Raw genomic sequence first — 14,928 nt, 5'->3', positions numbered from 1 at the left:
TTTTAATTATGGTAATACACACACGATATGCATTTTACCATCTTAATTATTTTTAAATGCTCTGTTCTGTGGCATTAAGTGCATTCACATTGTTGTGCCATCCTCACCACCACCTATCCATAGACCTGTTTTCATCTTGCAAAACTGAAATGTAATTCCCCAACCCCCAAGTCTCGTGACCCTGGCAACCATCATTCTACAAGCTTCTGTCTCTATGAGTTTCTCTAGATACTTCATATAAGTGGAATCATACAGGGTTTGTCCTTTTGTGTCTGGCTTATTTCACTTAGCATAACATCCCCAAGGTTCATCCATGTTGCTACGAACAGAAGTGTACAAATATCTGTTGGTTTCAATTCTTTGGGGTATATACCCAGAGGTAAAATTGCTGGTTCATGTGGTAATTCTAAGTTTAATTATTTTAGGAAGTGCCACACTGTTTTCCACAGAGGCCGCACCATTTTACACCCCCACCAGCAGTGCAAAAGGGCTCCATGTACTCCTTCTCATCATGTACCTTCTTCTCATCAACACTTGTTATTTTCTGCTTTCCAGTAGTAGCCGTCCTAATGGGTATAGAGTGGTTCTTCATTGTGCTTCCTGCCTAGCTTCTAAGGCCCTGCATAATCAGGCCCTCTCACAGCTCCAACCTCAATCCATGAACCTTCTACCCAAGTCTACGTCAGCCAGGCTTGCTTCCTACAGTCCTCTGTGTAGACTACACACGCCCCTCATAGCCTTGTTCCCTGCCCTTCTTTCATCTAAAATGCTCCCTTCTTTCTGCCTCACCTGCTTAAGATCTACCATCTCTTTAAAACTGGTTCAAGACCCACCCTCTTCAAGCAGTCTTTCCTAAATCCCCCACACCCTTCTCTAACCTTTAATTATAGTCGCGTCTCCCAGATAGGACTGTAAATTTCTTTGTCAAGCCAATAAATGCAAGTGCATTTGTATCTTCTAATAAGTGAATGGGTATATTTAGATTCTCAGCCTATACCTGTTTATTGGCTGATGTTAGAGCAGATGGAAACATGGCCAAATGCACATTCCAAACTTTTTGATCATTATTATGTTCAATCTCAGTGAAGAGAGAAGCTTCAAAGAGATATCCTCAGGTTCCCAAAGAAAGGAAGCATCAAATCAGTAAGGAGACAGAGCATAATAGATGCAAAGCCAGAAGGGAACCCAGGGGAGATTCCAGGGCCTGAAAGACTCTGAAGTCAGAGAGAGATGTGAGCGCAGGAGCTGCTGTGATTACTTTGAAGGCTGAGATTGAAGGAAGATAAAATAGACACAAATGGGAAAAGGCCACCAGCAGATGGACTGTGTGTTTTTCAGCTTCTTGACAAATTAAGATTTTTTTGAAAATTGTTTTACCTCTTCTTTCTCAATCTGTCCTAAGAGTACTTAAATGGCACGTGGAGCTTCTCTGGAGCCTGGGCGAATAGGAAAATGTGTGCTCCTATATACACTTATCAAAATATCCTCCCATATTTTGAACCACGTAGGAAAAAGCCAGTAAAAATCTATAATTTAAAAGCATGACTGAAAAAACTTTTATTAAGAAAACATACACATGAAGCCCCGTGTAGCCCAGTCTGTTGGCAGGCCAGTGGCAACCTTACAAACCTACCTGGTCAGGGTGGTGTGGGCTAATTGGAAACAAGTGATCTTATTACAAAATAAAGCAGGGGGAATAAAACAAACAACAGCCTGTCTCTACTTAAAATTTTAATAGCATACTCATCATGAATTTTCTGCATTAGTTTTGATTTTTTAAAAATTGTGCTACAGTATTACTTATCTCGATTACTGAACTTTTTGGCATCCCTTGAACTTTGTGCTCAAGCAAAGTATTGTACCGGCCTCTCCCCAAACCCAGACCAGCATTCAAGCAATGATCTCTAAGTCCTGCAAGTCCCTGGCCACATGTGGCTGCTGTATTTTGATTTTATTGGTTAGACATCTCAAACCACAGTCAGTTTCTGATGAAGTCAGATGGAATTGTCAGATTAGGTGTAGGAATAGATACTTCCTCTTTGGAATAGGTCTCTTAACAACTTACAATTTTCTCAAACAATAATCATTCATGTTTATTTTCACCAGTCTCTTTTCTGATGTTTTATTGTCATTTAGACTCATTTTTGTGAAAGATACATTTTCTAGGAAATTGCCAATAAATTTACCTAGACCTGATTACTTCAATTTATGATCTTGATTTACATTTAAGAAAGAGAGAGATAAAGAGAGGCCGAGAGAAAGAAAGAAAGAAAGAAAAAAAGGTCCTTTAGAAGATGAATGAATCACTCCTTAGAAGTTGTATTAGTTACCTGGCAGATCAATGGCGTAGCTGTAGCCAAGTTGGTCTGCAGTTAAAAAGAGTTCCTCATTAGTCACCGGAGGGAAGAAAGGAACCATGTTATACATCCTATTGTGACCAATGGGTGCCAGCTCCTGAGGCCAGGCGTCCACAGGAGGATTGAATCTTTTCATCCACGCATCAAAAATGGCATCAGTGAAAGAATGAAGGACCTGCAAGACAGTTGAACGTGGCGTTTAACACTGATGGATCTGTTCCAAGCAGACCAATCTCACAGGAGTCTTCTCCACCACGCAGCCGGGTTCTCCTTGACAGGAGCAACTTTGGACACCCAAGCTCATCTCAGGGACATAGCCCCTGGCATTTTCAGTTAAATTTCCAAGAATGTGCAGCATGTGTCTCCAAAACCCTTGTGCCAAGTGAACAAATGAAAATGCATTTACAGATTTAACATGGGTTTGGGAACATGTGAGGCCTTTAGCAAGTGTGTGTGAATTATTAAGTTCAGAAGAAAGGCAATAGTGATGAGATACATATTCTAGTCAATATGCAGATGCCTTGCTTTTAACAGCAGAGAAAGAAGAGATGGGTTTGCCAGGGCTGTACTACAAACAGACAGGAAGTAAAAGTGAAATGTCCAGAATGGGTTGTCAGATTTTGCTCATCAGGAACACCCTTCTCTGTGCTCATTTTGTAACCCTCTCGTTTGAATTCTTGGTGTTAGGCCAGCAAAAGAACATGTAAAAATGCATTGTGCCTAGTACTCATTTTTATTTTCTCAAGGAAACTGTTAAAGTCCTATTCAAACACAGCAATTATTATAAGTTTTACAATTTTAACAGCAAAATTTCTACATTCATAGCCCCTATTATGCAGCAGGATGTAAATGTGAGAATTTTATATCCTGATATGTATCATATATTTTTAAATGTATGATTAAATATGATTAAATAAAGGATTATATGGAAATATATTTATTTTTTAAATATGATTTAAAACATATCATATATTTACGAACAGCCAGGCTGTAGGCTGGGTTCCTCTTTTTTTCGTAGACTGTAAGGTAAGGGAGCTGGGACACTGCTTTTCCTTCCCCTCTGTGTCCCTACCTAGTGTCTGTCACCCCAGGGACTGTCATGTGGGGACAGGGAGGTACTCCTTCCAATAAATACTTATTTTAAATGAGTTCATTCCTCCATTCACCACTGTTCCTTGTAACCCAATTATAGCACTGGTGCAATTATACTATCACTTGGTATTTATTTTTCCAAGCAAGATCCCTAACTCCTGAAGGTCAGAGTGAAGGTCTTTTCACCTTTGAATCCTCATGTTTAGCATGTAAACTGGGCAGAATCAATGATTAAAAAATGTGTGCTGGCTGATGACGGGGCCATGCAAAGCAGTTTTATTTTTTGGACAGTTCAGCTCATTAGGCCCCTTTCTGGCTGGTGCCACTTCCTCAGTCTGCAAGGCTGTTGCTTTTGTTTCCTGACATCAGCCTCTTTCAAGGACCAACTCAACAGGCCTCTCCTGAACCCTTTTCCTGATTGTCCCATTCTGAATGCTTGGCTCTTGGCACTTCTCAATCCTTTTAGAGCATTGCCCTCTGGCTTATATTACTATTCTTTATTCAGTAAGTAATATTTCCAAATCTTACTGGAGGAAATTCTCTGTTATTAGTTGTCCTATTCAGGCAACAGTGAGAGCTTTCTACCTATGTTGTATCATGTGGCTACATTCAGGATAGTAAAAGGAATCAAGTGATTTACTGAAGGAATTTCTTTTCCCAAATGGATTTTTAAAGTTCATGGCAGAGGAAATCATCTTCAAAACCAAAACATCAAAATTATAAGGCCTGGGATTTTACAGAGATAAAAGCCACTTTGAATTCTAAAATCTTGTCTTTGAGTAACAAAATTTAAACCCTGAATAAATCAAGGCATACAGTTTATTTCACAAGCAACAACTTTGGAAGAACATGTAATAATGCAAGTGATCAGCGTTTGCTACAAGTTCAGGAAAAGTCATCTTTGAGAAAGGGTATCAGCCCTAGAAAAGTGGTAAGTGTTAGTTATTGGTTTAAGTCCCTGAAAAAGAGTACCTGATGCCCTGAATCCTCCAAATTCCAGATGATGAAAGGTTCCCGGGAGGAAGTTGTGTGGCCAGGGGAGCCTGCCTTCCTCAAGTAAAGTTTTACTTCAAGGATGGAGATGCAGCAATAGAGATGGAACGTCAAAGGGTGGCAAGCACTGTTGGTTGCTTACCCAATATCCATTCTCCTTCTCTGCCTCTATTATTTCGTTTGTATTTTGGGTGAAGCAATGTGCCAAGCTGTCCATGATATCCATTGGATGGGGACTTACAGGAAAACTCTTTAAAGGTGGTTGCCTCACCTTAAAAGTGTCCATTTTTCCCTTTCCATTTCTTCTTGCTGCTTTTGGAATATGGATGTGATGGCTGGAGCTGCAGCAGTCATCTTAACAGCCAATAAGCAAAGTTAAGAAAAGAAGCCCCTCACCAAGGATGGCAAAGTGCAGCAACCGAAGGGATCCATGATGACTATGAGACACATACCAGCCCTGGATGGACTGCTCCTGGGGCACTTTTATATAAAGAGAAAAATAAGCCTCTATTTTGTTTAGGCTCCTAAAATTTGTTTTTTCTGTTCTAAGCAGCTGAACCAAATCCTAAGTGATACAAAGAAAAAGTATCTAAGAGTGTAACAGAATGTACTTTTTGAGGAAGGAATATCTCTTGAGCTTTTAGATGTCGTCAAAGATCAAATTGTGACTAGAAAAAGAGACAAGATTCTCAGGAATAGAAAGTGCTTCAAGAGGTGAATACCCAGTGCAAAGTGTAAATAATGAAGGGAGCAACAGGACTCTAAAGCAATTCATAATTTGAAGAGATAAAATAACAGGTAAAAATAATAAGATGTTAGGTCTCAGAAGGGCTATAAAACATTATACAGTAAATGCTGTAGTAGGAACTATATACAGAGTACCTAATTTATAGAATGTAGTAAAAAAGGTTAGTGTGTGCCAAGAAGATGCAAAGCATGCAATAAGCAAATTATTGCAAACGCTAATGTACCCACAGGCTAGAAAGAGAAGTAGTGCTGCCTGTAGAGTAAATATTTTTATAAAAGTGTGAATATTGTTCCTAAACAAGATACCTTGAATTGCTCTTGAGAAACTAATGGTAGCTGGTTCTGTTATGAATCTTTAGTCTTTTTCTCTTTCCAGAAGTCATTATCATACATGAACAGAGCGATCACAGATAAAGAAATGCAAATGGTTATTTAAATGTATGAAAAAATGTTGAACTTCATTTCTAAGAGAAGTGCAAATTAAAACCCACTGACATACCATCTCATCTATCAGATTGGAAAAGTTGAAGATGTAACAATACACTGTATTAATGAGAGAATGGGGAATTGTCACACTGCTACATAGATGATAGGATGGAAAATTATGCAAACTTCTGGGGGGCAATTTGGCAATACCTATCGAAATTTCAAATGCATTTATTTAAACTTTGACCCAGTGATTCTATTCTCTGGACTCACCCAACATATTCATTCACTGCACCATTACTTGTAAAGCAAAAGGTTAAAAACCAAATACATACACTTAAGTAAGAAATTGGTTTAAATTTCCAGAATAAATCCATACTCTAGAATACTATATAGACATAAGAACAGAATGCAAAGGGCCTTTATGAACTAATATGGAGTGATTTAGAATAAGTAAAAAAATAATAATAGTAGTAATAATAACAATAACGAAGTCACTGAAGCATCTCTAGAATGCCACCATTTGGATTGTATATTTGTTTGTATATTTATAAAGTAGATCTAGAAGAACAGGGGAAAATGATTGAATAGCTTGGAGATGGTAGTGGTATAAGTATTTCATTTTGTGTCTTATATTTGAACCTTTTCTGTGCATTATCTACTTTAAAATTTTTTAATTAAAAAATTTTGGAAATTATGTAACCACCCAAAAAATATGTGCAGTATAATTGCAACAATATAAACATAGAAGACTATGGAAGGAAATATGCAGAAAATTTGAGATGCCGTTATGGACATTTAAAAATTTGGAGCCAGTGTTTCTGAAATCATAAATCATTAAAAATCATTCAACCACTTGGAAATTGACATAAAATAATGTTATTTAAATTACTTAAGGTATTAGTCTAAGTATGACTTTGATTTTGAAGAAAGATAAATAAAATGGATCCATTTTTAAGTGCTTCCCTCTTGGGCAGAGAAAAGCAAGATCCCCTATACTTCTTTTTTAAAAATTCAACTAAACTCATACTAACTCGGAGATATTTTTATACTTGCTGTTGTGACCTATTAATTTTACTGATTTTACTGCAGCCTAGAGCAGCAGGGAGCCAGAGGGGGTCTTACAGGCCTGACTTGGTGTCATCCATTCGATCCTTGCTTTTAGAAACTTATTTTCTCTTTTCTTGCTTTATATTCCTAAATCGATGGACCTAGCTTATCCACTTAATTGTCATTGTTAAAAATACAAATAATAATAAGGTGACTTAAATCTCTTATTTATTAAGAATTTCTATGCGTAAGGTGAAGAACAATGATAGGAGCCCTTCAGTATTAGCTGTGAACCTATGAATCCCCCAGCCACTAGGAAGTGAGCGAATGTCCCTTTCTAAGAGAATAACATCCAAATACACCCTTAAGCAGAGTATCTTTGGAAGCAGGAAGAAAATTATTAGTCTCTAACATAATTCTTTCTTGTCAGTTAACTCAGCTATGTAACTTTACAGTTTATTGGTTCCCCTTTTTATCTTCCTTAGATTATATCTAAATTTAATATTGAAGACAGCACTACTTAGCATGCCTGTGACCTAATCTTATTTTCCATGATAAATGGGTGCATTTCCTTCAATTACCTTATGAATTATTAGAATTTCAGGATTGATTCAGTCTTTCCTGCATTTTAACGTTGTATCTTCTTGTACTCATTATTGCAATTGCATATAACTTTGTGCTTTTCTTGCTTGAAGAGATTCCACAAAAATAATTTTAACAAATGTTGTATGCAATATATTTGCATAAAATGCCTTGTGAACTTGAAATTCCTGAAGCTATCACTCTTTTAACTTAAATGCTTTAGCCTGGATCTCAGTATGTGAGAAATCATTTAAGGCTGAATTGGCTTCAACATGAAACTCTTTGTAAATTGCCTAAAGTAATTGTGAGTTCTGGAACTAGTGCCAAAACCGTATTCCTTCTATGCCTTCAAAGAAAGGCTGTGGATTTTTGTCTTTTTATATGTACGTGATAACTTATACAGAAGAAAACCAAAGTTTTAAATATTGAAGATATTAAAAGTAGTGAAGATAAGGATAACTAAACATCTGGTATCTTTGAACTACATATAAGTCATAGATTTTTCATCCATAAAGTCATAATGTGGCATGCACCCAAAGCAGGAAAAGAAATATGACTAATATATATCCCTACTGCATAGAACAGAGGTGGGGTTGGCAAATGAAAGCCTTCAGGCCAAGGGTGCTCACCATTTGTTTTTGCAAATAAAGTTTTATTAGAACACCACCCTCACTTGTTCATGAATTGTCTATGGCAGCTTTCATGCAAGGCTGAGTAGTTCCAACAGAGATGATCTGGCCTGCAAAGCCTAAAACACACAACCTGGCCATTCACAGAAAACTGTTACCAACCCCTGCATCCTCAGCAGGCTTCCCCAGATGAGGAAAATAAAATGTAGCACATCCTTGAGACATAGACGCTAAAAATCAGATTACTAGCATCACCATTATTTTCTACAGTAAGAGAGAAAGGTTTGGGATATAGTTCTCCATTTGTCAGATGGTTCTGCTCATGAATATGGATTGTGTGTACAAATTATGTAGTTGAAATATATATTTTAATGAAAACTTATTTAGGAACATGCAGTATAAAGAGATTTATAGATATGTAGCAGACACAGTAAACACCAGAAATGCTTTGCATAAATGATGGCTGAGTGGTAGCCAGAAAAATGATGTGAACTATCAACTTACAACCATTAAATAAGGCAGGCGTCCTACAGAAGAGCAAAGATGGCTCTGAAGACTATGCAGGTAAACCCCTCACCCTGCTAGAAGTTTGGACCAATAGTTCACATTTCGGACAACCCCTTCATTTATTGCTACCACACAAATATGAGGGGATGCATACTTTTTAGAAAGAAGGAGCAGCTCTGTTAACTGCCCCATCTCAGAATTTATTTTTTTTAATTGAAATATATTTGATATACAATATTATATTGGTTTCAGATACACAACATAGGGATTCAACAATTATACACATCACAAAATGCTCACCACCATGAGTGTAGCTGCCGCCTGTCTACATCCAAAGACATTAAAATATTATTGCAACTCAGGATCCCTTACAGCTCACCCTTACTGAGCTCCATCTATCTGGGGGTGCAAAAAGCTATCTAGACCTTCATGCCACCAGACAAGCTTAGAGTCACTGAGAGCTATACGGTTACCCTCCCTGTTCATATCTTCTTTTTTACCCTGGTGGAGTAAAAATAATAAATCACCTCTTAAATACATCTGACTTTGTGCTTGTCAGTTCATTGCCCTGGGGCACAACTTGTGTGCTTTGGAGAACAAGGTAAGGAAGCTTAAATCAGGCTTGGAAATTCAAAAGTCAACACATAGCTCTCTAATTCTTTCCTACCTACTACCATAAAGCACACTGTTGTTTTTATGATAACATTTGTATTGTTCTTGGCAGTTTCCAGAGCAGCTGCATATTATCCCAATCTATTAAGAGTTGCTTTAGCGAGCACCACACTTTTCACCAAGGCCAGATCAGGTCCTGTGACCTGCACTTTGCTGAGTGGGAAATAGGCCCCACAAAATTCAATGAGGCTCCCAAGATCCCAAGTCAGGATTAAGTAAAACCAACTTGATTTGTAATCCGGTGGCGTTTCAATGGAAAAATGACCCCCCGCTTCAGTAGTACCTGAAACCAGCAGCACTCCTGAACTTCCAATTATTTAAGTCAATGAATGATTTTTTGGAACCTCTATTAGTTTGAGTGGAATCTCTGTTCATTTGTGAACAAAAGAGAAGATACCTTCCAGTCTGCAAACTGACCCAACCTGATCTGTCCTTTCAGCACTGCCAGTTCTTCCACACATCAGCGGCCTCCTGCTAGCGGCCATTTGTCCCTTCCTCTCCAATAAACTTGTTACTGAGTGGTGTGTAACCATAAGAGCAAGTAAGGACCAGATTCTGGTAAACCTACAAGTACTTATTAGCAAGTAGACACAGGAATGAAAGAATCTATTAACGTCCAACCAGGGAAGTTCAGACTCTCCTCTAACAAGTGTCTTGCATGGAAGCTTCAGTCCGAAGTGGACACAATGACGTTCTGACAGGAGCAGCCCATTTTTAGTCAGCACACAGCCACAGTGAGGGGGGCCAAGAACCAAAGAGAAAACAGGGCTTCAGGCTTTGTGTTGTGCTCCAAAAGTGCCAGGTTGCTGGGTTTCGTGCAAGGGTTGAGGTGCCTGCTCAGTCCTTCTAGCCTCTCCTCATCTCCAACAACACTCATATAACCGCTGAAAAATAACATATCATTATACTAATTCATGATATAAATTATGCTAAATTATGCTGTAATTTATTGTTATGTTAATTTTTCAATCCATCTCTGGACTGTAAACTCCTGGGTAGGGTCATTCCAAAGGTAACCATCTCTAAATGATGGGTTTCTGATGAGGGGACTTCCAATGCTATTTTACCACCCCTGTGGTGCAGATTAAAGTTAATTTAAATATGAATGCATCCCCTTGTTCACAGAGAGTAAAACACACACCCAAGCTTAGTTGTATACAAAAGCAAATACATCCAACATGCTATCTAGAAAATGTTTTCATCTATTCTGAGTCTTTAAACATACCACAAAAATGGGGTCATTGGCAGCCGAATGTGGCAAAGCGTTCGTCCCGTTCAGGAAGGAATGCACCAAGTTATGAAGGCTCATCACTCGAGAGTCCAGGGACCCATCTGCTTTATCAAACCCCTCCAGGGCGTTCCTGAGAGAAATCAGTATGTCAGCAACAAGAGTCATGGATTGATAAAGTTTTTTTTTGTTTCCAGCCTAGATAACAGCCTTCTGATTTGAGTCTGGGTAGGGAAATAGGAAGTTCTGCCATAGCTAATTAACTATGAATTAGTCCCAATCTTTAATGATAATCTTCTAGGAGAGGGAACTCCTAATGAATCCTTCTTATACACCTGCTCAGTTGGATTCTATCTCTTTTGTGTCTGTATGACAATTGTTTACCTTCATATCTATCTCCCATGCCAGACTATGAATTCCTAGAGGAGAGGGACTGTTTTCTTCAGGTTTTTATTTCCAGGGATCATTACCATGACCAATACATGGCCTGTAATCAGTATTTTTTGGATTCACATATGACATTATATTCTTATTTTTCAGTTAAATACACCTGCAGCTTGACTCTGATATATTCAGCATTCTAAACATATCCCCCAAGTCCCCCATCCTTCTCTATGTGGATTGCACTGTTTCAATAACAATTTCATCACAATGAAAAACTAACTAACACATGCTCCTTTCCACAACAGTCTTAAATGCCACCTTTTACCTGCCTTTGACACTATTCTGAGGGCTGTGTCCAACCCCAGCACAGACTCTGAGCCCCACACACTTAGCACAACTTCTGCGGTTAAGTTCAGTCTACGCTGACCCGGCCCAAATAACCCACCAGTTGTAGAATTTACACAGTTATAAGAGAAAAAAAATCAGTCTGGGAGAAGAATCTATCTACCACTGCTTTTTGGAGCCCCATCCATATTTATTTAAAATTATATTTGTATCCATACATCTATGTCTCACAATTCTTTGAGTCTTTTAAGAGGAAGTGAATTATCAACTGGCCTTTAAATTTCAAGTATTGTAATGTCATTGCTATGCCATGATTTGAGTTGCATTTAGTCTGTAAGACTCCTCTGAGATCTCAGACCCCAATATTAAGGTCTATGGCTAATAAACTGAAAACAAAAGAAAAAACATGAGCAAATATTTTTAAAATACTCCATTCATGAGGTACCCTGTTTCTGACCTTTATGTGTACCATAATTAGAAATACAAAAGATGGTTTTGAATAGCTAAGTTTCAAGATATTAAATTACACTATTAATTTCAGTGAGGGGATGATGCGTTTCTAACAGATCCCTTGTTATTCTCTCTTATCAGCCTCTCTCCACTACTTAGCCTTGTAAATGTCTCCCAACTCCTGGATTTCCTTCCAGTTTGTTACAACCACAGGCATGAAAATCTGTAAGTATTGTAAATGCCAGTCTAGCAGCGCTGACAGCACCAACCTGAAGCTGAAGCTGGAGTTCTGGAAGAAAGGGGGGCTGTCAAACTTCTCAAGAGACAGACAATCTCGTAGGTCTTTTAAAGTTGGCAGTTTCTCTCCATTTCTTCCCACTTGATTTCTTCTCAGCAAACCTTCGTAAGTTCCATTACACAGTGTAACCCAGCGGTTGTAGTCATCTAAGCTAAGGTTTGTAAGGAGATTTAAAAGAATGTGTCTTAATTCATGGATACCATAACTTCAGGCCAAGCAAACCAATCAGTCATGTAATGACAACATTATTACAAATAGCTTACAAGGGTCAAAAATAGGGGGTAAAAGTACTACCTCCAAAAGTGATTATGGATTAAGGCATTTCAAAAACATAGATGCATGAAATATGAATACGTGCCTAAATATGAAGAAAAATTACCATTACACTGGAAAGCAGTAGATGGTGACTATCATGTGCTTTTGAATTTTGAGTAACTGAAGAGAGGAACGGGTGGCCCAGTTTATACTGAGCGAAGCCAGTTTTGCCGGAAGTGCCTGTGAACATCTAGGAAAGCATCTTAGACTAAGTGAAGGCAAATTGAGGAGTCAGAATAAAAACGGACAAAACCGTAAGGGGAAAAGTATCAGTAGAAACACTGTATTAGAGAATGTTCCAGGGGGTAGGGATGGTTATGTGGGAAACAGGGAGGCTGAGAGGGCTCCATGCCCACACAAGGTCCTCCATGCCTGCTGTGGCCGGGAATTCCACCCTCAGAGGACTGGTACCCTGGCAGAGAGAAAATGTGACAGATGCTTCTGTGTGGGTTTCAATGGGTAAAAGGATATCCTGGGAATGTGAAGATTGAATCCACACACATGGGGATGGAAGAGGCCGGACCTAAAAATGAGGAAAAAGACCTCAAGAGCAGTATTTCCCAAATGTGTTCCAGGGAGATGGTCTGAGAAATAAGGGTGCGAGTTCAGGTATGATTAGGCCCCTCTTTAATAATAATAGGTTTATATAAGAAAAGCTCTGAGACATTCTAAAATTTAAAAAAAACCTTTAAATTCAGTATTCCCTAAATGTACTTGGTCATAGAAATTTCTGTTCACATACCACCTATGAATACCCCTAGGTACCATGGGAAATGGTGCTTTATGGAATTACACCATCACATAAAAAGCACTTCTGCCATCCCTACACGCTGTGGGGCGCTGTCCCGGGGGCTGTAGGGAAGGCTTAGGATGTGGGAGACGGGATTCCTGCTAGGGACGCCTGTACCCCAGGACACACACACGCCCAGCTGCAGGGGTGGACAGTGAAGCTGTGTGTCATGGAGCAGACGAAGGACACGGCCAGGGAGCTGGAGCAGAAGGGATAAAACAGGAGGATTTGGGAGGAAACCATGAATAAAGGAAGGCAGAGTTGCCTCTTGAGGAACATTTTTCTCCTATGAACCAGGGAAGAGAAACAAACTCCAGGAATCACTGAGGGCAGAATTCTTCCTGGGCTGTTTGTCTGCTCTGTGTTGTGCAGTACCTCGGGGACCATTCTCTCCTGCCCCACCCCCTGGGCCTCTCAACTCACCAGCACCCTACGGTCCAGTCATACCGCACCCTTCCTGAGACTCTTCCAGCCTCACACAGGACACCTTCTCCACCTCGGACACATTTACCACCCTCCCCTACCTGGTCAAGGTCTGTGCCTCCTGAAAGTCTCAGAACAATTTTTGCCTATCAGAGACTTTCCCTGACTCTTTTCTTGGCTTTGTGTATTCATCTATTATGATACTTCAAAAGTTGTATTGTAGTTTGTTTACAAGCAATCTACCTTTGTAAATATAAAATGATATTCAAAAGGGAAGCTATATATTGTTTGCCCTTGTATTCACAGCACTATTACACTGCTTAGAATATGATGGGTACTTGCTGAATGCAAGAACTACTTCTAATTTAAAACAGTTGATCTCCCAGTGATGGCCAGGCACATCTAATTCACAGGTGTGATTTCCATACCTCTAATTTTTTTTTTGTTAAGGGGCTTAGGCTTTTAAAAAATCCCACGTCCCTCAAGGGAATTATTTTCAGAAGTATGGGAACAGAACTCAACATGCATTAGAAACAGAATATAAGGTGGCTCTCCACCTCTTGGACACAAGAAAACATGGTTCTTGTACAGCTGTTGCAGGAATACATGCCATTACCTATCACAGACAATTTCCCAGCTGGAGAATCTTGAGTTCTGACTAATCAGAGTCGGATCATCTTGTCTTGCTGCCCCAAAGAGCTGGTCTGTACACACGTCACACTCATTCCTGCCAGTGGCAAAGTTCCAGTAGGGTAAAGCAAAGGACTCGTTGCCAGTGAGACGCTAAAAGCCAAGGGCGTGCACAGTAAATTAATTCATACCACCAGATATAGCAAAGCATATCAGCAAAGAGCTATACATGTCTTGACCAAATTCATTGCAAAATTACAAGCACCAAATTCATAGCTTTGACCAACCTGGAGCTCTCTTTCCAGCCACAGCAAATGGTACCGGTGCCAGGTAACGAAGGCAGGCCCTTGATGTGAGAAATCAATGGCCTTGTAGGGGCGCCCTGGTCCTAAAACAATTGGGAAACATAGTAGAGATTGCAGAACAGAATTTTTGTAATGTTATGCCTTACCTGGGATGTGTCTGCAAAGCCAGAAATTCCATGATGTTTCCGTTGGGGGGAAAAAAACCTGTTTTTGTTATTTTTCTCTCTCTAAAAACAACAGCAACTAAACAATTTTTAGCACTTTGAAGATAAATTCTCCATCTGTTGAAAGTTTGATTGTCAACAGAGATCCAGAGCAATTCAGGTCACTTTACGCTTAAAGAGCCACTGTGGTAGATTTAATTTTCAAGCAACGTTTCATTAAGATGAAAGGAAAATATCCAAAGGAACAGATCATTAAAACCTAAATGAAATGTATTTTTAAAAGACATTTTCTGACCTATTTCTTACAATGCACATATTTATAAGGGAGGGATCAATTAATAATAAAGCAACTTCAACTGCTCTTAGCCCTACTTCAGATATTTGTATGACCAGAGGGCTGTATAGATTTTGCATCAGTCATCAATCATTAAAAGCACCAGCTGATGAGCATGGTCACCGCGACTGGAAGAGAGAAAAATACATTCAGACCAATTTGGCTGGAACTGCCGCGTTTAGTGAAAAGCTTTGGGCAATTTAATGA

At 39.1% G+C, this 14,928-nt stretch overlaps 1 protein-coding gene across 2 annotated transcripts in view; it reads right to left on the bottom strand.

Annotated features, from left to right (window-relative positions):
- DCT (dopachrome tautomerase) overlaps positions 1–14,928 on the bottom strand; it is a 29,314-nt gene that overhangs the window by 4,262 nt on the left and 10,124 nt on the right. Inside the window, exons 3-7 of one of the 2 annotated variants that reach the window (XM_017673193.3) lie at positions 14,206–14,306; positions 13,905–14,071; positions 11,732–11,911; positions 10,281–10,416; positions 2,331–2,532 (exon numbers count right to left, since the gene is read on the bottom strand). In XM_017673193.3, coding sequence (XP_017528682.3) covers positions 2,331–2,532; positions 10,281–10,416; positions 11,732–11,911; positions 13,905–14,071; positions 14,206–14,306 — 786 coding nt within the window. Of the gene's footprint in view, positions 1–2,330; positions 2,533–8,177; positions 9,940–10,280; positions 10,417–11,731; positions 11,912–13,904; positions 14,072–14,205; positions 14,307–14,928 lie in introns of those variants that run through there. The other variant, XM_073212455.1, reaches the window with a different exon arrangement.

The sequence above is a fragment of the Manis javanica genome, chromosome 9, assembly GCF_040802235.1.
Source record: "Manis javanica isolate MJ-LG chromosome 9, MJ_LKY, whole genome shotgun sequence".
NCBI classification, from domain to species: domain Eukaryota; kingdom Metazoa; phylum Chordata; class Mammalia; order Pholidota; family Manidae; genus Manis; species Manis javanica.
Note: the sequence above shows the minus strand (reverse complement) of the source record. Positions and strands in the feature narration are given on the sequence as shown.